At 43.3% G+C, this 25,080-nt stretch overlaps 1 protein-coding gene across 2 annotated transcripts in view; it reads right to left on the reverse strand.

Moving 5' to 3' along the window:
• Nucleotides 1-25,080, reverse strand: part of CFAP61 (cilia and flagella associated protein 61) — a 250,399-nt gene that overhangs the window by 221,423 nt on the left and 3,896 nt on the right. For both annotated transcript variants that reach the window (XM_025264163.3, XM_044927988.2), the window contains exons 2-6: nucleotides 22,393-22,543; nucleotides 16,841-16,991; nucleotides 13,104-13,180; nucleotides 11,413-11,480; nucleotides 10,676-10,802 (exon numbers count right to left, since the gene is read on the reverse strand). In XM_025264163.3, the coding sequence (XP_025119948.2) occupies nucleotides 10,676-10,802; nucleotides 11,413-11,480; nucleotides 13,104-13,180; nucleotides 16,841-16,991; nucleotides 22,393-22,535 (566 nt within the window). In that variant the 5' untranslated portion in view covers nucleotides 22,536-22,543. The remainder of the gene's footprint in view (nucleotides 1-10,675; nucleotides 10,803-11,412; nucleotides 11,481-13,103; nucleotides 13,181-16,840; nucleotides 16,992-22,392; nucleotides 22,544-25,080) is intronic.

A 25,080-nucleotide genomic window follows, 5' to 3' on the forward strand; every position in this document is an offset into this window, starting at 1 on the left:
CAACTTGGCACCCAGATTTTTCTTTTTATTCAGACGTGTGAAACAAAGCACCTTTTTCTTTCCAAGATCTCTTGTGACCTCTAGTGGTCTTCTCTAGGAGAATCAAATCCATCATTTCTAAACTGTATGTTCCATTCAAAACTTTAAAATGGGTTTTGGAACCCTTTAGCCTCTGCTCATTGCAAAATGTCATGATTTTAACAAGTTGTGGAGGACTTTGGGATGACTTCAAAGCACATTTGGGCCAACTAGAGGCTCCTGAACTTCCACCACTGCGATCTGATCTACATTGGCACATCTCTGCTCCAGTTGGATTGTGAATCAAATTCTATCTGCTGGGTCACTTATCAGGACCCAAGAAGACCAGTGGGGAAATTCCAAACTGCCCCACATGTTCTTTTTGAATGCTTTAGTATATTTATCACTCAAACATCAGAATGTTTATTTACATGAAATTGCTTAGAAGTCAAGCTTAAGTGGATTCCTAAAAAATCATGAGACTATCAAATGCTTAATAAAAATAACTGCTTTAAAAGGTGAAAAGTTAGCATTTTAAAAACACCAATCTTAAAAGTCCTAATTTTTTCATCTATTTTAAATAGCAATAATGCTGATCTAACTTAATTTCTGTTATTAGCAAAAACAAACAAACAAACAAACAAACAGTACTATATTAAGGAAACTTTAAGTTACTTTCAGTTCAGTTCAATTCAGTCACTCAGTCATGTCCGACTTTTTGCGACCCCATGAACTGCAGCACGCCAGGCCTCCCTGTCCATCACCAACTCCCAGAGTTCACCCAAACTCATGTGCATCGAGTCGGTGATGCCATCTAGCCATCTTATCCCCTATTGTCCCCTTCTCCTCCTGCCCCCAATCCCTCCCAGCAGTGATCTCCTGTAGCATATTTGGCACCTATCGACCTGGGGAGTTCCTCTTTCAGTATCCTATCACTTTGCCTTTTCATACTGTTCATGGGGTTCTCAAGGCAAGAATACTGAAGTGGTTTGCCATTCCCTTCTCCGGTGGACCACATTCTGTCAGACCTCTCCACCATGACCTGTCCGTCTTGGGTGTAAGTTACTTTACAACCCTGATTGATGGCACGATTATAATCCTTTCCTCGGTAAGTACTCTCCCATCCCCACGAGGACTTGAAAAAGGTAGGTTTCTTCCCAGAAAGCCCATTTCAATAGTTTCTACATCTGAGAACATCTCAAATCCACCAGCAGTGATGAATCAAGTCCATGATAGGTAATAAAGGTGTGTCTAGAAGCAGCTGTGCTTTCCTTCATATTTCATACAAAATACAGAACAGTAACTGTGATAATTAGTTTCTAAGTAGAGGGGGACACTACAGCACAATACAGGTGAGTCAAAGAAATGGGACTGGGGATGATCACATCAGTATGCTGGCTCTGAATATGTTGCTAGGTAAACAGCAGAAGTATAATCATATCCCCAAACCCTTCACTGGTTTGTTGTCTTAAGGATTGTGTTCGTCACCATTAATTATCAGTGCAAGTAACAACAGATGAAACAGATGTCAGAAAATAAATGTAGGGGAAACGAGAAATGAGGCAGCCTAAGTGGATGCATGGCCACACCCATCTGACTCCAAAATGGTTTTTTCCTGCATCATTAAGGAGGGAGCTTGTCCACATGAGTGCTGTTTCCAGATATCTGAAGAACTACGCCTGCAGGTGTCAAAACTCGAATTGGGACACTGTGGAGGGAGGACCTCCTAAGCTGTGTCACCGCCCCCACCTGCAAACAAAAACACTAATTCTCACCTCACCATAACTGCCTCTACATTTCAGTGCTACACCCCAAATTCTCTTCTTATAAGCATCCCTCCCTCACTACAAAGAACCCCCTGTCATCTCTTGGCCACCAGGACCATGTTCCTCTCGTGAACTGCTTTTGGCAGATTTTCTGGACAGCTCACTCTCGGAGGGAGGCTAAATAAGCAAGACCTCAGGGAAAGGGGAAATGGGAGGTTTAGTTCAGGCCGAGGGGAAGGTCGGCGTTCGTAACACTCAAGTTTGCAAGAGTAAAAGGAAGAAAGGAAGAAGGAGGTGGGAAGACGAGAACTGGGGAGACCAGCTCCTGACCCCCAGTTCCCGTGTGCTCCTAGGAGCCAGCGCTGGGCGGGGCACACCCTATACCCGGCTTCTCCAGCCACCTGCGTCCCGAAGTGGCAGGAGTCGCATCACTGAGTTAGCCAAGATGCCACTTACTTTTTACACAATGGAAGAAACAGGTGATTTTTCTCCCCCATAATTCATTTATTTTGTAACTGGATGTTTTTACCTCTTAATCTCCCTCGCTTACTCCACTCCTTCCCCACCCCCGCAAACACACACCAGAAACAGGGGATTTTGAGATAGGCAGCTTCCGTACATGTCAATGTCAGCATTAGATTTATCTATAATTTTCCATTATAATAACGTCTTGATGAATATCTACGTCGAAAAAACATAAGCTTTAAAATTCCCCAAGGAAATAACAATTTGCACAACCCAAATTCCATATACTTTTCGTATACATTTTAAGAGAATTCAGAGTGTGGAGGTTTGGGGAGACTGGAAGAGGCATGGAAGGCCTGAGCCCTTCTCCACATCCTGCCTTGTGCATTTCGTCCATCTGGCTGTACCCAGGTCATGCCCTTTTATAACAAACTGGTCATCTAGTGAGTAAAAAAAGAAAAGACTTAAAAATGTGCTAATTCATCTGTAACCGTTCCCCTCCAACCTCCCCCAAAGAACTCTCTGCTTTCAATGCACATGTTTAATCATCTGTCTAAACTAGAAATTATTTTAAATGCAACTATTTTCTTCATTTAATATGGAAACTGTAAAATGACAATGAAACCCACAAATATTTGGATTAATGCAAATTAAAATAACAAACTACTGTTGTACTGCAGACAGATTTAATATGTGAAACACCTGCCATTAGCAAGAATGCAAGAAAATGAGACTGTTGGTTAGGATACAAATTGACATGATTATTTTAGTCTAATAATTTGGTAGTATCTATTTTAAATTTTTAGTATTTAGTGCAACCTTACCCAGAAATTCCACTTCTAACTATCTATACTACAGACAAAAATAGCATTACATGCTATAGAAAAAAAGATGACACATTTCCATAAACAGGAATACTTGAATGAACTTGAGTAAAGCCACACGATGTGGCGTTTCATACAATGAAATGCCACACAGCCACGAAAAACAATAAAATAGATCTGGAAGGTGGATGAGCTTCTATATTAAGTGGAAAATACAATTAACAAAACATACTATCATGACTATAGACATATATGCATGTGTATATATATATAGAGAGAATACACACGTAACACTTTCATGTGTCTGTATAATTATATACTCACATAGAATAATGAAACAAGGAGTAATTTTTAAGCTTTTTATGATTGGAAAATATAATTCATTTTATTAAATGAGCCCATGCCCCACAACAGTTAGCAAATGGCAGGAAAAAAATGATTAATTTTTAAATGAAATTAAGATTAAAGTACAGCAACTATGAGACTACAAGACCCTAAGAAATTAATTTATGGAACTTTCTCATGACATAATTAACAATTTGCCAAGTGGTCAGAGGGAGAGCACTGGACTGAGTGGCCAAGACTGGTACAGAGGAGCCAAAGGGGTGAGCCTGGGAGAAAGCTGAGGCCCAGGTTCTAGAAGAGGCAGTGTTCAGAGCCACAACAGGAGGAAAAGAGAAGACAAACCAGGATGGGGTGGGTTGGGGCTGTAGGCTGAGGGAGAGGCTGCTGTCAGGGGACAGCCACCCTTGCTCTTACCCAAGGTTCAGCTGACATTTCTTTAATGGATATAGAATTATTGAATTATTACCATCTATACAATGAGTATAGGTAGTTTGTGTTTTTCAGGGAATAGGAAACATTTTAGATGATTAGATTTATCTAAACAATTCAGATAAGCATTTTATCTAAATTGTTGAATTTATAGAATTGAATCTTTTCAGTGTCTGTTTTAAAGTGAAAGTTACTCAGTTGTGTCTGACTCTTTGCTACCCCATGGTCTGTACAGTCCATGGAATTCTCTAGGCCAGAATACTGGTGTGGGTGGCCTCTCCCTTCTCCAGGGGATCTTCCCAACCCAGGGATCAAATCCAGATCTTCTGCATTGCAGGCAGATTCTTTACCAACTGAGCTATCAGGGAAGCCCCTCAATGTCTGTAGGATCTGTACTAACCTCTTTCAATCCTGATACTGGTAGTAAGTCTACTTTCCTTTAGGAGAAGGCAATGGCAACCCACTCCAGTACTCTTGCCTGGAAAATCCCTTGGACGGAGGAGCCTGGTGGGCTGCAGTCCATAGGGTCGCAAAGAATCAGACACGACTGAGTGACTTCACTTTCACTTTTCATTTGCATGCATTGGAGAAGGAAATGGCAACCCACTCCAGTGTTCTTGCCTGGAGAATCCCAGGGACAGCAGAGCCTGGTGGGCTGCCGTCTGTGGGGTCGCCCAGAGTCGGACACGGCTGAAGCGAGTTAGCAGCAGCAGCAGCAGCAGCTACTCTCCTTTTCTTTTTTCTTGATAAGTTTGGCTAGGAGTTCATCAATTTTATTCATCTCATCTGTGTCTTTTAAACTGCCAAATCCAACGGTCTCTTTTTTGTAATCAAATTATTTGATCTCCCTACAAATTATTTGATTTGCCACTTTAAGAGTCTTTGACTTCTGTGACTCTCTTCCAATTTTCTTTATTATTGTTAAGAGTTTCATCATTCAAAATTCTGCTCTAATTCTCTGCTTTTTACTTTAAAATACCACCCTAAACTAGACCATCTCTTTTGCTCTCATGATCTCCTCACTCTCTCTCCTCTACATCTAGCACTACTATTTTTACCTTTGGTTAATGAATCCACCATTGCCTAGTTCAGATCAGTTGCTCAGTCGAGTCTGACTCTTTGCAACCCCATGGACTGCAGCACGCTAGGCCTCCCTGTCCATCATCAACTCCCAGAGTATACTCAAACTAACGTCCATTGAATCGGTGATGCCATCCAACCATCTCAACCTCTGTCGTCCCCTTATCCTCCTGCCTTCAATCTTTCCCAGCATCAGGGTCTTCTCAAATGAGTCGGTTCTTCGCATCAGGTGGCCAAAGTATTGGAGTTTCAGCTTCAACATCAGTCCTTTCAATGAATATTCAGGACTGATTTCCTTTAGGATGGACTGGTTGGATCTCCTTGCTGTCCAAGGGACTCTCAAGAGTCTTTTCCAACACCACGGTTCAAAAGTATCAATTCTTCAGTGCTCAGCTTTGTTTATGGTCCAACTCTCACATCCATACATGACTACTGGAAAAACCAAAACTTTGACTAGATGGACCTTCGTTGGCAAATAATGTCTCTGCTTTTTAATACGCTGTCTAGGTTGGTCATAACTTTTAATTTCAGGGCTGCAGTCACCATCTGCAGTGATTTTCAGACCAGATCAGATCAGATCAGTCACTTAGTCATGTCCGACTCTTTGCGACCCCATGAATCGCAGCACGCCAGGCCTCCCTGTCCATCACCAACTCCCAGAGTTCACTCAGACTCACGTCCATCGAGTCAGTGATGCCATCCAGCCATCTCATCCTCTGTCATCCCCTTCTCCTCCTGCCCCCAATCCCTCCCAGCATCAGAGTCTTTTCCAATGAGTCAACTCTTAGCATGAGGTGGCCAAAGTACTGGAGTTTCAGCTTTAGCATCATTCCTTCCAAAGAAATCCCAGGGCTGATCTCCTTCAGAATGGACTGGTTGGATCTCCTTGCAGTCCAAGGGACTCTCAAGAGTCTTCTCCAACACCACAGTTCAAAAGCATCAATTCTTATGTGCTCAGCTTTCTTCACAGTCCAACCCTCACATCCATACATGAGCACAGGAAAAACCATAGCCTTGACTAGACGAACCTTTGTTGGCAAAGTAATGTCTCTTCTTTTGAATATGCTATCTAGGTTGGTCATAACTTCCCTTCCAAGGAGCAAGCGTCTTTTAATTTCATGGCTGCAGTCACCATCTGCAGTGATTTTGGAGCCCCCAGAAATAAAGTCTGACACTGTTTCCACTGTTTCCCCATCTATTTCCCATGAAGTGATGGGACCGGATGCCATGATCTTCGTTTTCTGAATGTTGAGCTTTAAGCCAACTTTTTCACTCTCCACTTTCACTTTCATCAAAAGACTTTTTAGTTCCTCTTCACTTTCTGCCATAAGGGTGGTGTCATCTGCATATCTGAGGTTATAGATATTTCTCCCGGCAATCTTGATTCCAGCTTGTGCTTCTTCCAGGCCAGCATTTCTCATGATGTACTCTGCATATAAGTTAAATAAACAGGGTGAAAATATACAGCCTTGACGTACTCCTTTTCCTATCTGGAACCAGTCTGTTGTTCCACGTCCAGTTCTAACTGTTGCTTCCTGACCTGCGTACAAATTTCTCAAGAGGCAGGTCAGGTGGTCGGGTATTCCCATCTCTTTTAGAATTTTCCACAGTTTATTGTGATCCACACAGTCAAAGGCTTTGGCATAGTCAATAAAGCAGAAATAGATGTTTTTCTGGAACTCTCTTCCTTTTTCCATGATCCAGTGGATGTTGGCAATTTGATTTCTGGTTCCTCTGCCTTTTCTAAAACCAGCTTGAACATCAGGAAGTTCACGGTTCACATATTGCTGAAGCCTGGCTTGGAGAATTTTGAGCATTACTTTACTAGCATGTGAGATGGGTGCAATTGTGCGGTAGTTTGAGCATTCTTTGGCATTGCCTTTCTTTGGGATTGGAATGAAAACTGACCTTTTCCAGTCCTGTGGCCACTGCTGAGTTTTCCAAATTTGCTGGCATATTGAGTGCAGCATGTTCACAGCATCATCTTTCAGGATTTGGAATAGCTCAACTGGAATTCCATCACCTCCACTAGCTTTGTTTTTAGTGAAGCTTCCTAGGGCCTGCTTAACTTCGCATTCCAGGATGTCTGGCTCTAGGTGAGTGATCACACCATCATGATTATCTGGGTGGTGAAGATCTTTTTTGTATAGTTCTTCTGTGTATTCTTGCCACCTCTTCTTAATATCTTCTGCTTCTGTTAGGTCCATACCATTTCTGTCTGGTCATAGCAAACACCCTCTTCCAACAATACAAGAGAAGACTCTACACATGGACATCACTAGATGGTCAATACCTAAATCAGATTGACTATATTCTTTGCACGCAAAGATGGAGAAGCTCTATACAGTCAGCAAAAACAAGACTGGGAGCTGATTGTGGCTCAGATCATGAATTCCTCATTGCCAAATTCCGACTTAAATTGACAAAATTAGGGAAAACCACTAGACCATTCAGGTATAACCTAAATCAAATCCCTTATGATTATACAGTGGAAGTGACAAATAGATTCAAGGGATTCGATCTGATAGAGTGCCTGAAGAACTATGGACAGAGGTTCATGACATTGTATAGTAGGCAGGGATCAAGACCATCCCCAAGAAAAAGAAATGCAAAAAGGCCAAATGATTGTCTGAGGAGGCCTTACAAATAGCTGTGAAAAGAAGAGAAGTGAAAGGCAAAGGAGAAAAGGAAAGATATACCCATCTGAATGCAGAGTTCCAAAGAATATCAAGGAGAGTTAAGAAAGCCTTCCTCGGTGATCAATGCAAAGAAATAGAGGAAAACAGTAGAATGGGAAAGACTAGAGGTCTCTTCAAGAAAATTAGAGATATCAAGGGAATATTTCATGCAAAGATGGGGACAATAAAGGACAGAAATGGTATGGACCTAACAGAAGCAGAAGATATTAAGAAGAGGTGGCAAGAATACACCAGCCCCCACTAACCTTGAAAATCCCGCATCACCATCAACTCGTTCTCATTCTTCAACTTCTCTATACAACTGACAACCAAACTGCACCCTCCATCTCAATCATTTCTTTGCATCTATGCAGCTGCCTTGGTCCATTGCGCGACCTGGACCTCTGACTGGTCACTGCCTGAATTCTAGCCGGCATCACTCTTGGCCAGACTGTCCTGTGCTACTCCCCTGCAAGCCACTGACCACAGGAAAGCCAGTTATTCTTTGACACACAGTCCACACCACGTCTTTCTTCAGTGCTCCCTGCTGGTTCCGAGTTGAAGTCTGCTCACTTCGGTTGTGTGCTTCCTCATACCTGCCCACCTGCCTGATGCTGTCTTGCCTTCATGCCTTTGCCCATCCTGTCCATCTGGCTGAACTCTGACTCATCTCCCCTGACTAGAGTCAGAAGCTACCTTCTCTGTGAAGCCTCTTTTTCATTTACATTTCCCCCACTGAGGTATAATAACATAGTGTAAAATGCACAGGTATTAAAAGTTGATGACTTCTGACAGCCGCATGCACCCTAATCAATCCACAGAGCATGGTCTCCCCATCCTGTCCCTCCACCATACTCTTGCCTCTGCCAGAGGCATCTGTTGACCTGGCTTCTGCCATTTTGCACATCATACAAACAGCATACAGTCTTTGTTTCCATGTCTGTATTCTTTCACTCAGCATAAACTTTCTGAGCCTGGTCCATGCTATTGTGTTTGTGTATGTGCTCGGTCACTTCAGTCCTGTCTGCCTCTTTGTGACCCCAAGAACTGTGCTCTACCAGGCCCCTCTGTCCATGGAATTCTCCAGGCAAGAATACTGGAGTGGGTTGCCATGCCCTCCTCCAGAGGATCTTCCCAACCAAGGGATCGAACCTACAATCACCTGTGTCTCTTGCATTGCAGGTAGATTCTTTACCCACTGACCCACCTGGGAAGTCCACTACTGTGTATATCTGTAGTTTATTCCATTTCATTGCTGAGTAGTATCCATTGCACAGAGGGACTGCAGTTTGGTGGACATTTAGATTTCGGAGAGCCTAGGGGTGGTATGAAGCTGTCTTGATCCCTCTCTGTCCTTCCCTCCTCCAAGCTATGAAGCATTACAGCTTGTAAGTGGATCTGTCTCCCCCACTTAACTCTAACAATATTAGTAATAATGTTTAATTTCCTTGGGCACCTACATGTGATGGGCAGTGTGCTGAGTGCTTGATTTCTGTCAGCTCATCCCATCACTAAAACAGTGCCATGTGGCATACAATATCTTCACACCCACTGACAGAGATGAAACCAAGGCCTGCAGAGGCCCGGTTCCTTGTTTAAGTTAACTCATCTGGAGAGGAGTAATACCAAGATCAAGATCTACCTCTACCTGATGTCATTATTACAAATTCATGATACTACAAGCCTGGTAAATAGTAGGCTCTCCCTGAATGTTCAGTGCTGATTTTCTTTAGGATTGACTGGTTTGATCTCCTTGTAGTCCAAGAGACTCTTGCTTTTTAAAAATGGAGATTTTATACTTTCTAAAGAAACCAAGTACTTATCCAATACAGCAATGATGGGAATTCTCTAGCAATATAGTAGTTAGGACTCTATCCATCCACTGCAAGGGGCATGGACTCAATTCCTGCTTGGGGAACTGAGAGCCCACAAGCTACATGGTGTGGCCAAACCCCACCCCACCCCCCCAAAAAACAGGAACTTTCCTGGTAAGTGGTTAGGACTTCATGCTTCCAATGCAGGGGGTGAGGGTTTGATCCTTGAAGCCCCTCTGTGGCTCAGACGGTAAGGAGTCTGCCTGCAATGCAGGAGACCCAGGTTCAATCCCTGGGTTGGGAAGATCCCCTGGAGAAGGGAATGGCAACCCACTCCAGTAATCTTGCCTGGAAAATCCCATGGATGGAAGAGCCTGGAAGGTACAGTCCATGGGGTCGCAAAGAGTTGGACATGACTGAGCGACTTCACTTTCACTTTATTTCTGGGGAACTAAGATCCCATATACAGTTGGGCCACACCAGAAACAAACAAAGCACATGAAAAAACACAACAAACAAACACAACCCACAAATATGATGGGATTTCCCTAGCAGTCCTGTGTATGGGACTTGGCCTTCCAATGCAGGGGGTGCAGGTTTAATCCCTGGTCAGGGAGCTAAGATCCCACATGCCTCCGGGCCAAAAGACCAAAACATAAAGCAGAAGCAATATTGCAACAAATTCAATAAAAACTTAAAAAAAGTTCCACATCAAAACATAAAGTCAAATACGGGGTCTGTCTTTAGAAACTTTTAAGAAATAAATGCACAGCTTTGCTGACCACATGGCACCAAATGACTCTCAATCATGCATGCAATGTCTCTCAAACATGCAATCCTATTATGTCATCAAGGGGAACTATAATCGCCTCCAAATGAATGCAAGTTCCGGGGTATTCTAAAGCAATTTCATTCAAGCTGTAATTACTTACAGTAAGAACTAGCGATTTTTAAACTCTCTGTAAGGTAACTGTTGGGCTTCCCAGCTGGCACCAGTGGTAAAGAACTCACCTGCCAATTCAGGAGACATAAGAGATGCGGGTTCAATTATTGGGTCAGGAAGATCCCCTGGAGGAGGGCACGGCAACCCACTCCAGTATTCTTGCCTGGAGAATCCCATGGACAGTGGAGTCTGGCGGGCTACAGTCCATGAGGTCGCAAAGAGTTGGACATGACTGAAGCTACTGAGCACGCACGCATGCGAGGTAAGTGTCAGGGTAAATGCTTAGGTAACGGGGGCCTGGCACCAGGCTTACCTGGCTTTGCGGATGTGCAGCTGAGGGTAGTGGCTGTGCCTGTGACACACGTGCACGGCAAAGTCCTCGTCATTGGTGAGGCTCGGGACACACCCCACTTGGCTGAACACGGTTTTGAGAGTGGAGCCTGCATCCCAGAGACAAAGAAATGAGGCCTGGATTTAGCAAGAAGTATCTTTAGGGCTTCAAGAAAAATGAAGTTTTCACTCTAACATGTGTTATTTTTTTTTTTTTTGGAAGAATAATTGCTTTACAGAATTTTGTTGTTTTCCGTCAAACCTCAATATGAATCCGCCATAGGTATACATATGTCCCCTCCCTTTTGAACCTCCCTCCTGTCTCCCTCCCCATCCCACCCCTCTAGGTTGATACAGAGCCCCTGTTTGAGTTTCCTGAGCCACACAGCAAATTCCCATTGGCTATCTATTTAACATGTGATAATGTAAGTTTCCATGTTACTCTGTCCATACATCTCACCCTCTCCTCCCCTCTCCCCACATCCATAAGTCGATTCTCTATGTCTGTTTCTCCACTGCTGCCCTGTAAATAAGGTCTTCAGTACCATTTTTCTAGATTCCATATATATGTAACATGTGTTTTAATTGTTACAATCAGATGGGCACGTTATGTCTTAAGGACCTGGAGACCATTCTTATGTCCCATCCTCGATGCCCCATTGTAAGCACGAAATTCCTGTCTCAGCTCCTGGAGCTAGGACATGGTGGAGGAGGCCTTACCGAGGCTCATGCAGGATGGCACGATGAGGAAGACAAAGTGCAGGTCCAGCACCGCCTTGAACACGGTCCTGATGAGGGTAAGAGAGGGTCAGGGTGTCAGCAAGGTGACCTCGTGAGCCACTGAGGTAGGAGATAGATGGGCCTCGGGGCCAGACAGCTGGTGTTTGTCAAGGGGAGTAAAATTCAAGCTGTGTCCCCACCCAGAACTCCAAGGACAAAGCTAGTGGCAGAAGCTGAGCTCTGCTCAAGTAGAGAGATAAGATGACCACTCCCGAGGTCAAGGAAAACTTCCCTGTTCCCACATGTGCAGGAAGCCTTCTAAAAGGGGGTCAAAAAGGGAACATGCACCCCAGGCCTCTACAGTGGGATCTATTTTAGAAAAAAGCTGCACAGGCATCTTGGGGAGGGTCCTAGGACCAGTCAGGAATGAGGAAAGAAACAAGGTAATTGGCCAATTGTAAACAAAGATCTGGAAGGACTGCCCATTACAAGTGCTTCAAAGCACCTCTTTACTGCTCTCATTCAGGACTCCTCTCCAGGTACGCCCCTGCCTTGTTTCTGCCTTCAATAAACCAACTGTTTGTCTGCTCTCCCACATGCTATGCTGCACTCTTTAGTAATAAACTTTGTGCCTGTCTTTACAGCTTTTGCCTCCTTGAAACATTCTTGCTTTCACATGGGGAAAGAGCCCGGGTCACTTTGATTCTTAGCCTCCAGCCCCTGGGGGTCTGGCGGCTAGGATTCCTGGTTTTCATCCAGGCTACCCAGGTTCAGTTCCTGGGCAGGGAATGAAGTAAGATCTCTCTTCAGGACCACTGACTGCTGTGTCTCTGAGATCAGCACCTGAGTGAGACACACGCCTTCACTACAAAAATGAGACATTCATAGATGCACCCGGGCGCTCTGCTCCCCACCAGCAAAGGGAGCCTACAATTCCTTTCTCTTCTCTGCTTTTCTCTGGATTCCAAAAGGCCCCGTTTTGTATCTGTTCCATGGAGGTGGCAAGAACCAAGGCACCACATCCATGCGGTGCACCAGATTTCTGCTGAGATTAACCTTTGCCCTGGTGTCTGAAGGTTCTGGTGTGACATTACAGAGGCCACCACCCCCAAACGTCAGGGATCCACCTCGGGAACTCAGCGGGTCATGTTTCCCCATGACCTGTTACTAACGATGTTCTGCCAGTTGTCCTGTTAATAACGTGTCTCAGGATAAGACTGGGGAAAGCTATTTTTACAAACATTCAAGCCTGTGACCTTTTTCTTTCCTTTCTTCCCCCAAATCCATGTTTTCCCAAAGGACAGTCCAACCTGTTTGCCTCCAGTAGCAGCAGTTAAAGGCATCCATTTAAAGGAAGGATTGTTTTCTTTCAGAAATTACACTGCTGTTCAGAGGAAATGCTTTACTAGAGCCGGAAAGCAAACTGAACACCACAAAGAATTAGGACCTTTAAAAATATTTTTAAACTATCTATCATGTATGTGTATGGCAAGTCTGTCACAACATTGTTTATCGGCTATACCCCCAACACAAAATAAAAAGTTTTTTAAAAAGCAACCTAAACTTTAGTTCAAAAAAATATCTCTGAACTATCCAGATACTTAAAGACATGAGAGAGACAGGAGCAAGTCTTGTCTGTGATGCTGCTACCAGCGTTCCACGTCACCGTCTGCCACACTGTGGCCACTCACCGAATAATCTCTTTGCAACAGCCGACAGAATACTCGTCCACAGCCACAAAGAGGTGCATGAACAGTGTGTTCAGAGGCTGCAGAAGGAAACAGGACATGGTTACAGGCTGAGTCAGAGCAAGGGGAAGGTGGGAGGTGGGGTCGCGGGAGGGTCTGGAGGTGGGCACAGCCCAGAGCTGCCAGGTGCTGGTGGATGAAACTTTGAGTCTAAAATGAGACACCCAGGCAGGGTTCAAGCCGCTTTCTGTCCTCCTAGCTTGGACTTGTTCACGGACATGGAGAGCCTCCGTTCGGCCCTTCCTCCCGCCTCATTGCCAGCTACGTGGCAGGGGCACACCTACAGGGGCGTGAAACCGACTGAGAACTGAGAACTCCGTGGTCTTGTCCTGGGGCCCCACTGCCTAGTGAAAGACAATGCTGGGGCTCCCGGGCCAGCAGCTGCTGCTCTATTCAAGTGACACCCGAGGGAAAGAGTCTCTCCCGAATTTCCAGGGTGGGAGGCAAATGCCCCAGTTATGAATCCAATGGCTTGTTTCGTTCCACATTCCCAGAGTCAGAATCTAACCCTACTCTCAAGATCCAGAGAACCTGAGCGGGAAATCAAAGCAGCAAAGATTCTTCTATGACTCTCAGGATAAGATTTTAGGGTTTTTAAAGAGCTCTGCCCCATAGCTTAAAAAAAAATTCTGTCAAAGTGTATGGTTGATTTGGGGGCATCCCTCATGGCTCAATGCTAAAGAATCCAACAGCAATGCAGGGGACACAGGACACTCAGGTTCAATCCATGGGTTGGAAAGATCCCCTGGAGGAAGAAATGGCAACACACTCCAGTATTCGTGCTTGGAAAATACCATGGACAGAGGAGCCTGGTGGGTTACAGTCCACACAAAGAGTCAGACACAACTGAGCCACTGAGCATGTAGTTGATTTACAATGCTGCATCAATTTCTCCTGTACAGCACAGTTGTATTGAAGGCTTCTGAACTGTTCTGTGCATCCCCACACTGGCCTGTTCGACTCTGTACCCCTGTGCTTACTGGCAAACCCTCCAATTCTGGAGATGATGCAAATGGGAGGTAGCTGAGTGGTGAAGGGAAGGCAGTGTCTGCACCTCAGTCCAGACACAGCAGCACTCCTGTGTCTCCTGTTTCCTGAGCAATTTCATAGGTGGCCTTGGGTGGCTGCCGGCATGTCTGTGCTTTGGTCTCCCCTCCTGTTGGGTGGCACGTGCCCTCAGAACACTCAGAAGGAGCTTATCAGGCATAAAATGGTGAGAGAAGAATCATGAGTTTAGTTCATGAGCTTGAAAATTCCCCAAAGGTAAACAACACAAACTCCAGAATTCAGATATCACCAGGGACAGTGAGTGACAACGTAATGTCACAATGCGAGCACTTTCCGTGCACAGACTGGCCTAACCCCATGGCATCTTTTATATTCTGAACAGGACTTGGCTTACGGTACATGGCTTATCACTTGGCTGGTGTATTTCCCAAATTCTTTCTTCCATCAAGAATATTCAGTTCAATATTTATTCCTCAGCTTTAAGATAAAAATCATTATTTCATTTGCAGATACCCCTGGGGTAGATAATACATTAAGCCATAAGGGTCTATACCTATGCTAAACAATAGGAAGATAATTCAAGCCACAAATGCTAGGTACATAAGTAATTTTCAATTTTCTATTAGATATATTTTTTAAAAAGGAGTAAACAGGTTAAACTAATTTTAATATGTTTTATTCAATCTATTTAAATTATTACTCTTTTAAGAAGCAGTCAGTATAAAACTTCTCAACAAGATATTTTACACTCTTCTTTTTCCTACTGAGTGTTGATGCCCAGAGTATGTTTTATACACATCAGTTCAGTTCAGTTCAGTTCAGTCGCTCAGTTGTGCCTGACTCTTTGCGACCCCATGGACTGCAGCACGCCAGGCCTCCCTGTCCATCACCATCTCCTGGAGTTTGCTCAAACTCATGTCCATCGAGTCGGTGATACCACCCAACCATCTCATTCTCTGTCGTCCCCTTCTCCTTCAATCTTTCCCAGCATCAGGGTCTTTTCTAATGAGTTAGTTCTTCGCATCAGGTGGCCAAAGTATTGGAGTTTCAGCTTCAGCATCAGTCCTTCCAATGAATATTCAGGACTGATTTCCTTTAGGATGGATTGGTTGGATCTCCTTGCAGTACAAGGGACTCTCAACAGTCTTCTCCAACGCCACAGTTCAAAAGCATCAATTCTTCAGTGCTCAGCTTTCTTTATAGTCCAACTCTCACATCCATACATGACTACTGGAAAAACCATAGCCTTGACTAGATGGACCTTTGTTGGCAAAGTAATGTCTCTGCTTTTTAATATGCTGTTTATACACATAGCTCATCTCAATTCAAACTAGCCACATTTCAGGTTCCCAGTAGCTGCATGTGGCTAGCGTACCATACAGGAAAACTCAGCTCTGACACTATTGAAGGAAGTAGTTGAAAAAGAAAACAATCTTAAAAGAACAAGAAGAGGAATAGAAGGGGAAAGAATTTATGAAGAATCGTGCTAATTTATAATTTTTGAGAAGGTAAAATCATGACCCTAATGCAAAGACAAAGTGCAAGTGTCAGAGATTGATTCAATGCATCAATTCAGGAGGCAACCAGCGAGATGGTTAAAAACAAAAACAACAACAACAAAAAATGATTCATTGCACTTGAGAAGCTGTCTTCAGGCAGTTTAATGAGGAAATTGTTAGAAGATTGCCTGGCTAGATACAAAGAGTTCCTGTCCTGCAGGGTCAGAAATGGTGACCTTTGAGGTTATCTCTTCCACCAGACAGAAGTGACTTACATCTCAAATGGACCCAAATCTACAAGCTAATCACTGCTCCTGCAGAACTGGAAAACAGCTCAGTCAATAGAAAATCAATCAAAGGTACAATCCCTGACCGAGCAGATCTTTTTGGCCTATTTCAAAGTTTGAGATCACTTTCCTGATAGTGGGGACCAGGAGAGCACAGGGTGGTGGGCAGAGGGGACCACAGGGGATGAGGGGGAGGTGGAATCTGGATGGACAGATGCTGGGTAGCCAACGTGCTGGCTGGGCATGTTTGTGTGTATGCTCCAATCCACCCCTGCACGCGACTGCCATTCCCCAGGGCTCCAGGGACACACTCTTGTACTCCATGGTCGCAGCTTCTGACTCTCCCCAGCAGCTGGGACCGGGCGTGGCCCTGGCTCTGGAAGCCGAGGCAGGGTCAACTCAGGCTGGGCACCCCTCCCAAAGCCCCACTTTCCTGGGACCTGCCGACCGGGCTCCCGTGGGTTCACAGGGTGTCCTGCATCTGCAACTGAAAGACGTCAAATGAGCCAGAGCCCACAAGGGCGCTTTAAAAATTACAGAGCATGACTTGAACCTGAGACTCTGTTGCCAGTATTTCAGGAGCAGATGGCGTAAATGGCAGGTGCCCACCAGGCAGGTCAGAGACTTGGGAGCAGAGCATGGAGACATGGGAAGCAGAGTTCTGCTGCTCCGCTAATTCCTTGCTCCCCCAGGTCCTCCTCAGAGACCTTTTGCTCCCAGACTCCCCTTCCCTCTCCACCACCTACGTTTATGTCTTTCATGTCACATACTTTCTGTCATGACCTTTAAACTGCTCAGTCTGAAAACTGAGGCGATCCACAGGGAAACACAGGACTTCCCTCGGAAATTCAGGCTGTTCTCACAAACGACACGCGTGGTCACTCACTGTGCATGGTATGTCACTGTCCAGCTCCCGGAACACAGACACCCAATCGTCCTGCGTGGCGATATTCCAGTTGGGGTAATCCAGGAAGGTGGCCTGGGCCATGATCTCCTCTTGATCATTGTGGAGGGTGATGGCAAGGTTTGCTTTCTCCCTGTGGGAATGGTTTGAATTGCACACATGAAGAAGGTACCAACCGTGAGAGGAAGAGGTGTCATTTTCTCCTACCTTGGGCTCCTGGAGTTCAGCACCCGCTGAGTCAGGTGTGACCACCTTTCCAAGAGGTGGCAGCGATGAGGCAGCATCTGTGGAACATCTTTCAGGACACCTGGCACTATCAACCACATCTCTACAGAAAGTTACACTTCCTGAGAAAGGTGCTATGTCTATGATATGAGATGCCCAGGATCCTCCCTTGGAGACGGGTGCGGGAAACATCGACTGCAGACTTCTGCACACTCTCCATGTTGCCAGCTTCATCGTGCTGGCCAAAACACACGTTTAGGATGGTCAACTGACCCCTGTGAGTCTCTCACACACATGCACCTCCTACACATCATTATTATCTTTAAGCCAGTTCACTTTTGGCTACAATGAGTCTATTTCAATAACAAGTTTTACATTACTATCATAAAAGGAAAACCAGTATCCCTTCCTATAAGTAGAAGCTAACTATAAAAATGAAGATAGAACATTTAACACAAAAATTGCTCTACATAATTGGAGTCAAATCACTTGAGTCAAATCTGGTACCACCAGAGCTGTGGGCATCATAAGGAGCCACTGCACTTGGGACATCAATCTCAGCACCTCTAGCCACCATCCCCTCTCACAGGAAGTCACAACATTTAGCCACAGGGGACTCCCAGCAGGGTGCCCTTGGCCCAAGCTCTGCAGCTGGCTGCCCTCAGGTATTGAGAACACGGGATCCACACAGGACGTTCATTAGCAGGAGGGGCAGCCCCCCAGATTCTCTCATCTAATTCACTGAAGCCCCTGCCCCTCATTCTACTTCTGCCCGTCTCCCTCCAGCTCCTGTCCTCTGGGCTCCCCTGCTCCGGGTTCCCAGAGCCATGACCTATGACTTCATACTGAGTCTCGTCCTCAATCTAACCCGGATGAGAATGGTCAAGGGCGCAGGACCATTGACCTTGACCTTGATCAGGACCTTGATCACTGAGCATCAGTGATGGCAGTGATGAAGGTGGTAGAGGAGGAAGTGGGCAAGACCTGGGACCGGGCAGGCACCATCCCTTCAGCGAAGGAAAGGAAAGGTGTTCCTGGAATCCCAATTAGAACCTGAAATTCACTTATCCATGGGAAGCTAGGGTGGTGGTGGTGCTCTGCAGCACAATTAGCACAGTGCTATACCGCACACACAGTACAGATTAAATAGGCTTTTCTGGGGTGGCCTGGGAAGCCAGCCACCAATAACTTTATTTCAATGGGAAAATGCACTGCAGTTTCCAAACAGCCTGATTGCAAAAAGTAACTTTGGCAGCAAATCATTTTATATATACAATTTCCACTTATTACTGCTTAGCGAATAGGTCCTCTATAGGACAGATAAAAGTCATTGTGGGAGTGAAAGCGGGAAAGGAGGGATAAGGTAGAGGGAGGTGTGTGCCTTTAAAGCTGGTTTAAAATTATCCTTTGTAATAAGCCAAATCAAGCCAAAGGAGCCCTTAAAAAATACACACACACACACACGTGTGAACACATATGTATTTCATCAAAACATATTAAAGTTCAAAGATGTTACCAGCAATAGAAATCAAGAGTCCTTTCCATTAAAGCAGTACTTCATTTATTCAATAGGTTTCAGGAATTTAAGTTCAGCCAGTACTCGTTTTACTTAACTGTATTTGGTGAAAATCTTGTTGGAAAAGGGTTCCCATTTTCTGCCTCGTTAAGTAGTGAGAGTGAAACAAGGCTTCATGTCCCTTTTTTCCCCCAATACTTCAACTTTAAATCCCTCTGTGACTTTTTATACCTTAGGTATGTCTCATGTGTAAAACATGACTGCTCTTCGTTTCGTTCTGTTTTCAGCCAATCTACTCATCTTTATATTTTAACTGAAGAATTTTGTTCAGATACATTTGATTACCGATACACAGAATTTTTTCAATCTTCCTATTATTTGTGATTTTAATGTGTTCTATGCTTTCTGTTTCTTTTTTCTTCCTCTTTTCTTGCTTTTAGATTCTGGTTTCTTATTAATTTCCTGTTCAATTTTCCCCTCTACAGATCAGCAGTTATCTCTACGCCTATCCTTTAATGATTATACTAGCCCAAGTTAACATGTATTTCTAACAAAGTCTTTACCCTCTGTTTCAGTTATCAACTGACATGTACCAAACCACCCCTAGGCTCCAAACAGTGATTGTATATCATCTCTCATGGTTCTGTGAGCTAGCTGGTTTTGACTGAGCAGTTTTTGGTGGAGGTCTCTCAGGTGACGGCAGTCAAGTGGTGCTAATAGCTGGAGTCTGCTGAATATCCAACGTCTAGAATGGTTCCGCTCACACTGTTAGCGGTTGGTGCTGGTTATTGGCTAAGAGCTCGGTCAAGGCTGTCAGGAGAGACACCTGCATGTAGCCCTGTGACTTGAGCCTTTAACAGTGTGGCATCTGGGTTCCAAGAGGGAGCATTTCAGAGAGCAGGGGGAGCTGTAGACTTCTTACGGTCTAGACTTGAAGTCATAGAGCATCCCTGTTGCTGATTTCTATACACAGGGCCAGCCCTTACTCAGGACAAGAAGAGACTTGAAAAGGACTTGATGGAGGGTGTGTGGTTAGTGGGAGGGAGGGGGAACACCTCTGAATACTAGCTACCACAGCCTCCTCCTCAACAAATCCTTAAAGCTACTTTCAATTTAATCACATGACCCCCAATTTATCAGCTATTTTTGTCCTGCATTTTATCTAACTCATTATTATATTTTATAATTTACCATTTATAGTTAGTATCTATATTAGATTAGTCATTGTTAATGTTACTGTTTCATTCAAGCTAGATTTTTTAAAATATTTATACATATTTTTGTTTACTTTCCTTCTTTTATATTGGGTTTTTCCAGCAGAGATCTTTTTCCTTCTGCTTAGAGTATGTTCTGAGGAATTTCCTTAATTCAGAGTCTACCAGTAAAGTAACTGATAAACTAGTTTTTGTTTATCTAAAAAATTCGTTCATTTTCCCCCCTAAGTATGGAAACATTGTTTTACTAGGTATAAATTCTAGTTTGATGTTATCTGCTCTCCAACATTTCACTGTCTTCTGGGTACCATTGTTGCTAGTAAGAATTATCATTAGACTAATTTGTAGTTGTTTGCAGGCAACTTCTTTTTTCTCTACAGATATTTTTCAGATCTTCTCTTTAGCTTTGGTGTTTTGCTGTTTCATTATGGTGTGGTTAGTTGTAGAATTCTCTGTGCATTTTTCCTATTTGGAATTCATTGAGTTTTCTGTAAGAATGTGTGCTTTTCAACAATTCTGGAAAGTTCTCAGCCATTATCTCTTCAAATACTGACTCTTCCACTTTCTATTATGTCCTTCTAGATGTCTGATCATACCTAATTGTTAAGTATCCCATTTTTATGTTTTGTCTCTGTCTCTCTGTACTGAATTCCAGGTAATCTGTTTTTATTGATCTTCCAGTTCAGTACATCTGTCTTTACCTGTGTCTATTATGATGCTTAATTCATCTACTGAGCTTTTAATTTTCACTCTATTTCTTTCTAGATGGTCTATTAGACTTTTTCAATACTCATTTTTCATTTTATGGTCTTTTAAAACATACCTTTTCACTTTAGACATAGTATAGTCATTTTATATCCTGTGACTTAATACCTGAAGTCTTTGGGTCTGATTCTTCTGTATAGTTTTTGTCTTTGATTTTCATTAATGGTGACTGTCTCCTTGTGTATTTGTGTCGTGATTTTTAGCTGCGAGTTTATGTTCCTTGGAACCTTATCTGTGAGTATTATTTGAAGTCTAAGCTGAAGCTCCACCCTTTCAGACCTGATCTGCATTTATTTTAGCAGTCTCCTAGATACAGTACTAACCTGTAACCACTTTTAATCAAATTTTCCACTGCCTTTACTTTATTCAGTCTATGGGCAAATTAACTTAGTTTTGTTTGTCTGAAAATGCATCCATTAATTAGGAAGTTTTGAAGCTTTTGCAGGGGAGCTTTATCCCTCCCCCCAATCCTTTCATTCATGCTGAGGTTGAAATGGCCAAGTTTCCTTACTTTTATGCAGTGGGTTTATATCTCCTTCATCCCTACAAATAATATAATTTTATACAAAGAAGTCTAACACCTCCCTCCTTAAGTGTAGGGAGTATTTAACTTATGTTCCTTGCAAACCTGTCAAAACAGAAGTGTGAGGTTTCTAGAATGTAGCAAAAAATTCTCAAGGAGAAAGTGGCATGGGTTCCTGCTATTGTCCTGAAGTTTCTGATTTCATTCTGACAACTTTTGTGTGTGTGTGTGTGTGTGTGCATATCAACACACACACACACACATTTCCTCTGTTTCCATCCAGAGGACATCATTAAGGTGTTTAATCCACAATAAGGCCAAAAAAAAGAAATAATTTCATTGGTATACATATTTTTAAAGCTTTTATACATATTGCCCTACTGCTCTCCAACAAAACTATGCCAAATTTACATTACATTCGTCAGTGTGGTGATCAGAAACTGTAAATTTTAATGTCTTAGGCTGGCCTAGTTTAAACATTTCAATTGCATTTAATGTGAAGCTTTATGAGATCCAAAATACTGAGCTATCTCTTAGCATGCTCAATAAAAATAACGAGGAGCTGATTATAGGATATTTGTATGTGTTAGTCACTCAGTCGTGTCCGACTCTTTGCGACCCGATGAGCTGTACCCCACCAGGCTCCTCTGTCCACTGATTTTCCAGGCAAGAACACTGGAGTGGGTAGCCATTCCCTTCTGAACGCAGGGATCAAACCCGGGTCTCCTGAACTGCAAGTGGATTCTTTATCATCTGAGCCACCAGGAAAGCCCTATATTCATATTCTAGTGTCCAAAAACAAAACAAAAAAGGGAGAAAAAAGATATTTTCTTAAAAAAAAATGCCTAATTCAAAGTTTAGAAGAACAGAACAACAGAAGTGGCTGAGAGCACATTCAGGCTTTGTCACTTACTAATTGCTGGACCTTGGGTGGGCCTCCACTTTCTCATTTGTAAAAATGGGCATGATGGTGGCTACCTCAGAATTAAACAAGACAATGTTGGCAAAGCACGGAATCTGAAGGAAAATAAATTCTCAATATTTGTAGCTAATATTATTAACTTACTTTCAAGTGACTCTACTCGTAGGTGAGGCAGCCGAGATTTGAACACAAGTTTGCCTGAATCCAAAAGCTGTGAGAAATCTTTCCAATTTTTATGTTTGTTATAGGACTTAGTGATGGTTGTTCCCAGAGACCTTCTGCTCAGGAGGGCAGACTTTCCTGCTGTCTGTTTCCTTGCCATAAGCCCCGTGAGGACAAAGGAGTGGAGCCCCTTGGCTACATACTTACAGAAGATAGATGATATTAAGATTTCCAAAGAGCTTCTGGGTAAATTTTCTAATGAGGTTTTTGATACAATAAATATCCTGTGTCTCTGTTCTTCGGCAATGTACCACTTCAACTTTTCCTCTTGGAGAAGTGAGTACTGACATTTTTGATCCTGTCCCCAAAAGAGAGAAAAACAGCCCACTGTTAACCTGAGATGATGAGCCAGTCTAGCTACGTATTTACAAAAATGGGACATTCCTTCAGTCTTCGTGTGGTCAGGGTGAGCATGGTTTGGTGGGATACATCTCCCCTGGGAGTAGGCTATGACATCTGTCCCCCAAAACTAGCTGACATGTGTCTCTCCAGGAAAATGAGGTTTCTGAGAACTGGCCTGGCTAGAAGTGACTACAACAATAATTTTGTTTTCCACAAAGCTGCTTTAAAAATATTCAAACAGTAGGACTGAAGAACATTGAAAGGAATTAGTTACTGATTCAGGATCCTCATATTTACTCAGCCACCATGGTCAAGAGTTAGAGGGGAAATACAGATGCTGCCCCCTGGGCAAACAGAGCTCCCCCAAACCAGAGCCCAAAGGGCGGCAGTCCTGGGGGATATTTTGAGGTTGAAAGAGTTGTTGTTAGTCAGTCAGTCATGTCGGACTCTTTGCAACTCCATAGACTGTAGCCCACCAGGCTCCTCTGTCCATGGGATTTCCCAGGCAAGAATACTGAGCCACTTCCTTTTCCAGGAGATCTTCCCAACCCAGGGATTGAACCCACGTCTCCTGCTTGGCAGGCAGATTCTTTACCACTGAGCCACCTGGGAAGTCCTAAGGTGAGAAGAGATCTGTGGCCAAATAAGTGTAAGAGACATGGCTTGCAAGGGGCTTCCAGAGGGGCCCCCTACGCCCATGAAAGTCTCTGGGAAGCTCCAGGATAAAGTTGCAGCTTTCTCTGTAGACCGAGCCTTCCCCACAGCCATTTTGAGGAGAATCTCTAATGACAGCAATGGCGGAGAGTCTCATGTTGAGAAAGACACGCGGGAGATGCTGCTGACAGAACCACAGGCCCAAGACGAGCTCCATCTGTCTCGATGTCTAGGGGCCTCAATGTGTATGTGTCTCTTCCTCCTTCTCTTTCTTGTCCTCCCTCCTTCCTTCCCTTCCTTTTTCTTTTTTTCCTGTTTCCTAAGGGGAAATACCTTATTATGGTCTAAGCCAGTAAGCTGGAAAACAGGGAAGTTAATTTTCGCCATCGCATTGACTCGAAGAGCAGTGCGGAGCGTTCCCAGCACCCCGGAAGGTGGCCCCATCCACAGGTCGTCACCATTCTGACTTCTATCTCATAGTGCCCTTGGCCATTTTTTGAACACTATATAAATGGAATTACACAGTGTGCACTGCATTCTTTCAAAACACAGATTATATCATTTGACTTCTTGCTGTTGGCACCCCACTCCAGTACTTTTGCCTAGAAAATTCCATGGATGGAGGAGCCTGGTAGGCTGCAGTCCATGGGGTTGCGAAGAGTCGGACACGACTGAGCAACTTCACTTTCACTTTTCACTTTCATGCATTGGAGAAGGAAATGGCAACCCACTCCAGTGTTCTTGCCTGGAGAATCCCAGGGACGGGGGAGCCTGGTGGGCTGCCGTCTATGGGGTCGCACAGAGTCGGACACAACTGAAGCGACTTAGCAGCAGCAGCAGCAGCAGATATATTCTTGCACAAATTACATGATGACTGTATTCCAATAAAATTTTACTTATGAACACTGATGTTTGACTTTTACATAGTTGAGTGTATCCTGAAATGTTCTTTTGGTCTTTTATTCAGTTGTTTAAACATGTTTGTTTTTTTTTTAATTCTTAGCTTGTGGGCCACATAAAAAATAGTTAATGTGTTGAATGTGGCCTGTAGACTACTGTTTCCCAACTACCAGAACAAGTATTTCAAAAATACAGAGGCAAAAATAATCATTAAGTGAGAGTTCTATATCTAGCTGAATAATCGTTTAAAAATCAAGGTGATACAAGACAATTTACTACAAAGAAATTACCATTCAAAGAACCCTGTTGAAAGAACTAGGACAAGATGTATATCAGGAAGAAGAAAATTTTAAATCAGAAAGGAATAGAATACAGGATGAAATGTTGAGGAGAGAAAAGTAAATGAGAAGATATATCTAAATAGGCATTGACGGTCAGGAAAAAAAAGTAATAATGATGATAAATCTTGCTTTAGAAACAATAGCTGGATTGAATTACCACACAATAAAAACTTGTGAGATGGAAGGATGACAATCAGAAATGAAACATTCTAAGGTTTGAGAGGCAGCTATAAATGATTAAACTTTGTCAAATCAATTGCATATAGTTACAGATTTAAGGGAATTCACTTAAGGTAAATATCTTTTTTTATTTTAATAGCTATTTATTTATTTCCATAGGTGACTTCTCTTTATGGTGGTTATATAAAATCTCATTCATCTAGAATTTGAAAAGTAAAGTAAAATAAATAAATAAAAGAAAAAAAAGAAAAGTGAGACAACTTTTAAATGTTTAAATAATAAAATGGTGATATAGAACTATGGCAACTGTTTTTATATTGGTTACGAATGACTTCCATTTGAGAAATCAGCATAAAAAGCTTTTTGAAAAAACTATCTGCAGAGGTAGATGTGATAGTTCTACATACTGCTGCTGCTG

This window comes from Bubalus bubalis, chromosome 14 (assembly GCF_019923935.1).
Source record: "Bubalus bubalis isolate 160015118507 breed Murrah chromosome 14, NDDB_SH_1, whole genome shotgun sequence".
NCBI classification, from domain to species: Eukaryota; Metazoa; Chordata; class Mammalia; order Artiodactyla; family Bovidae; genus Bubalus; species Bubalus bubalis.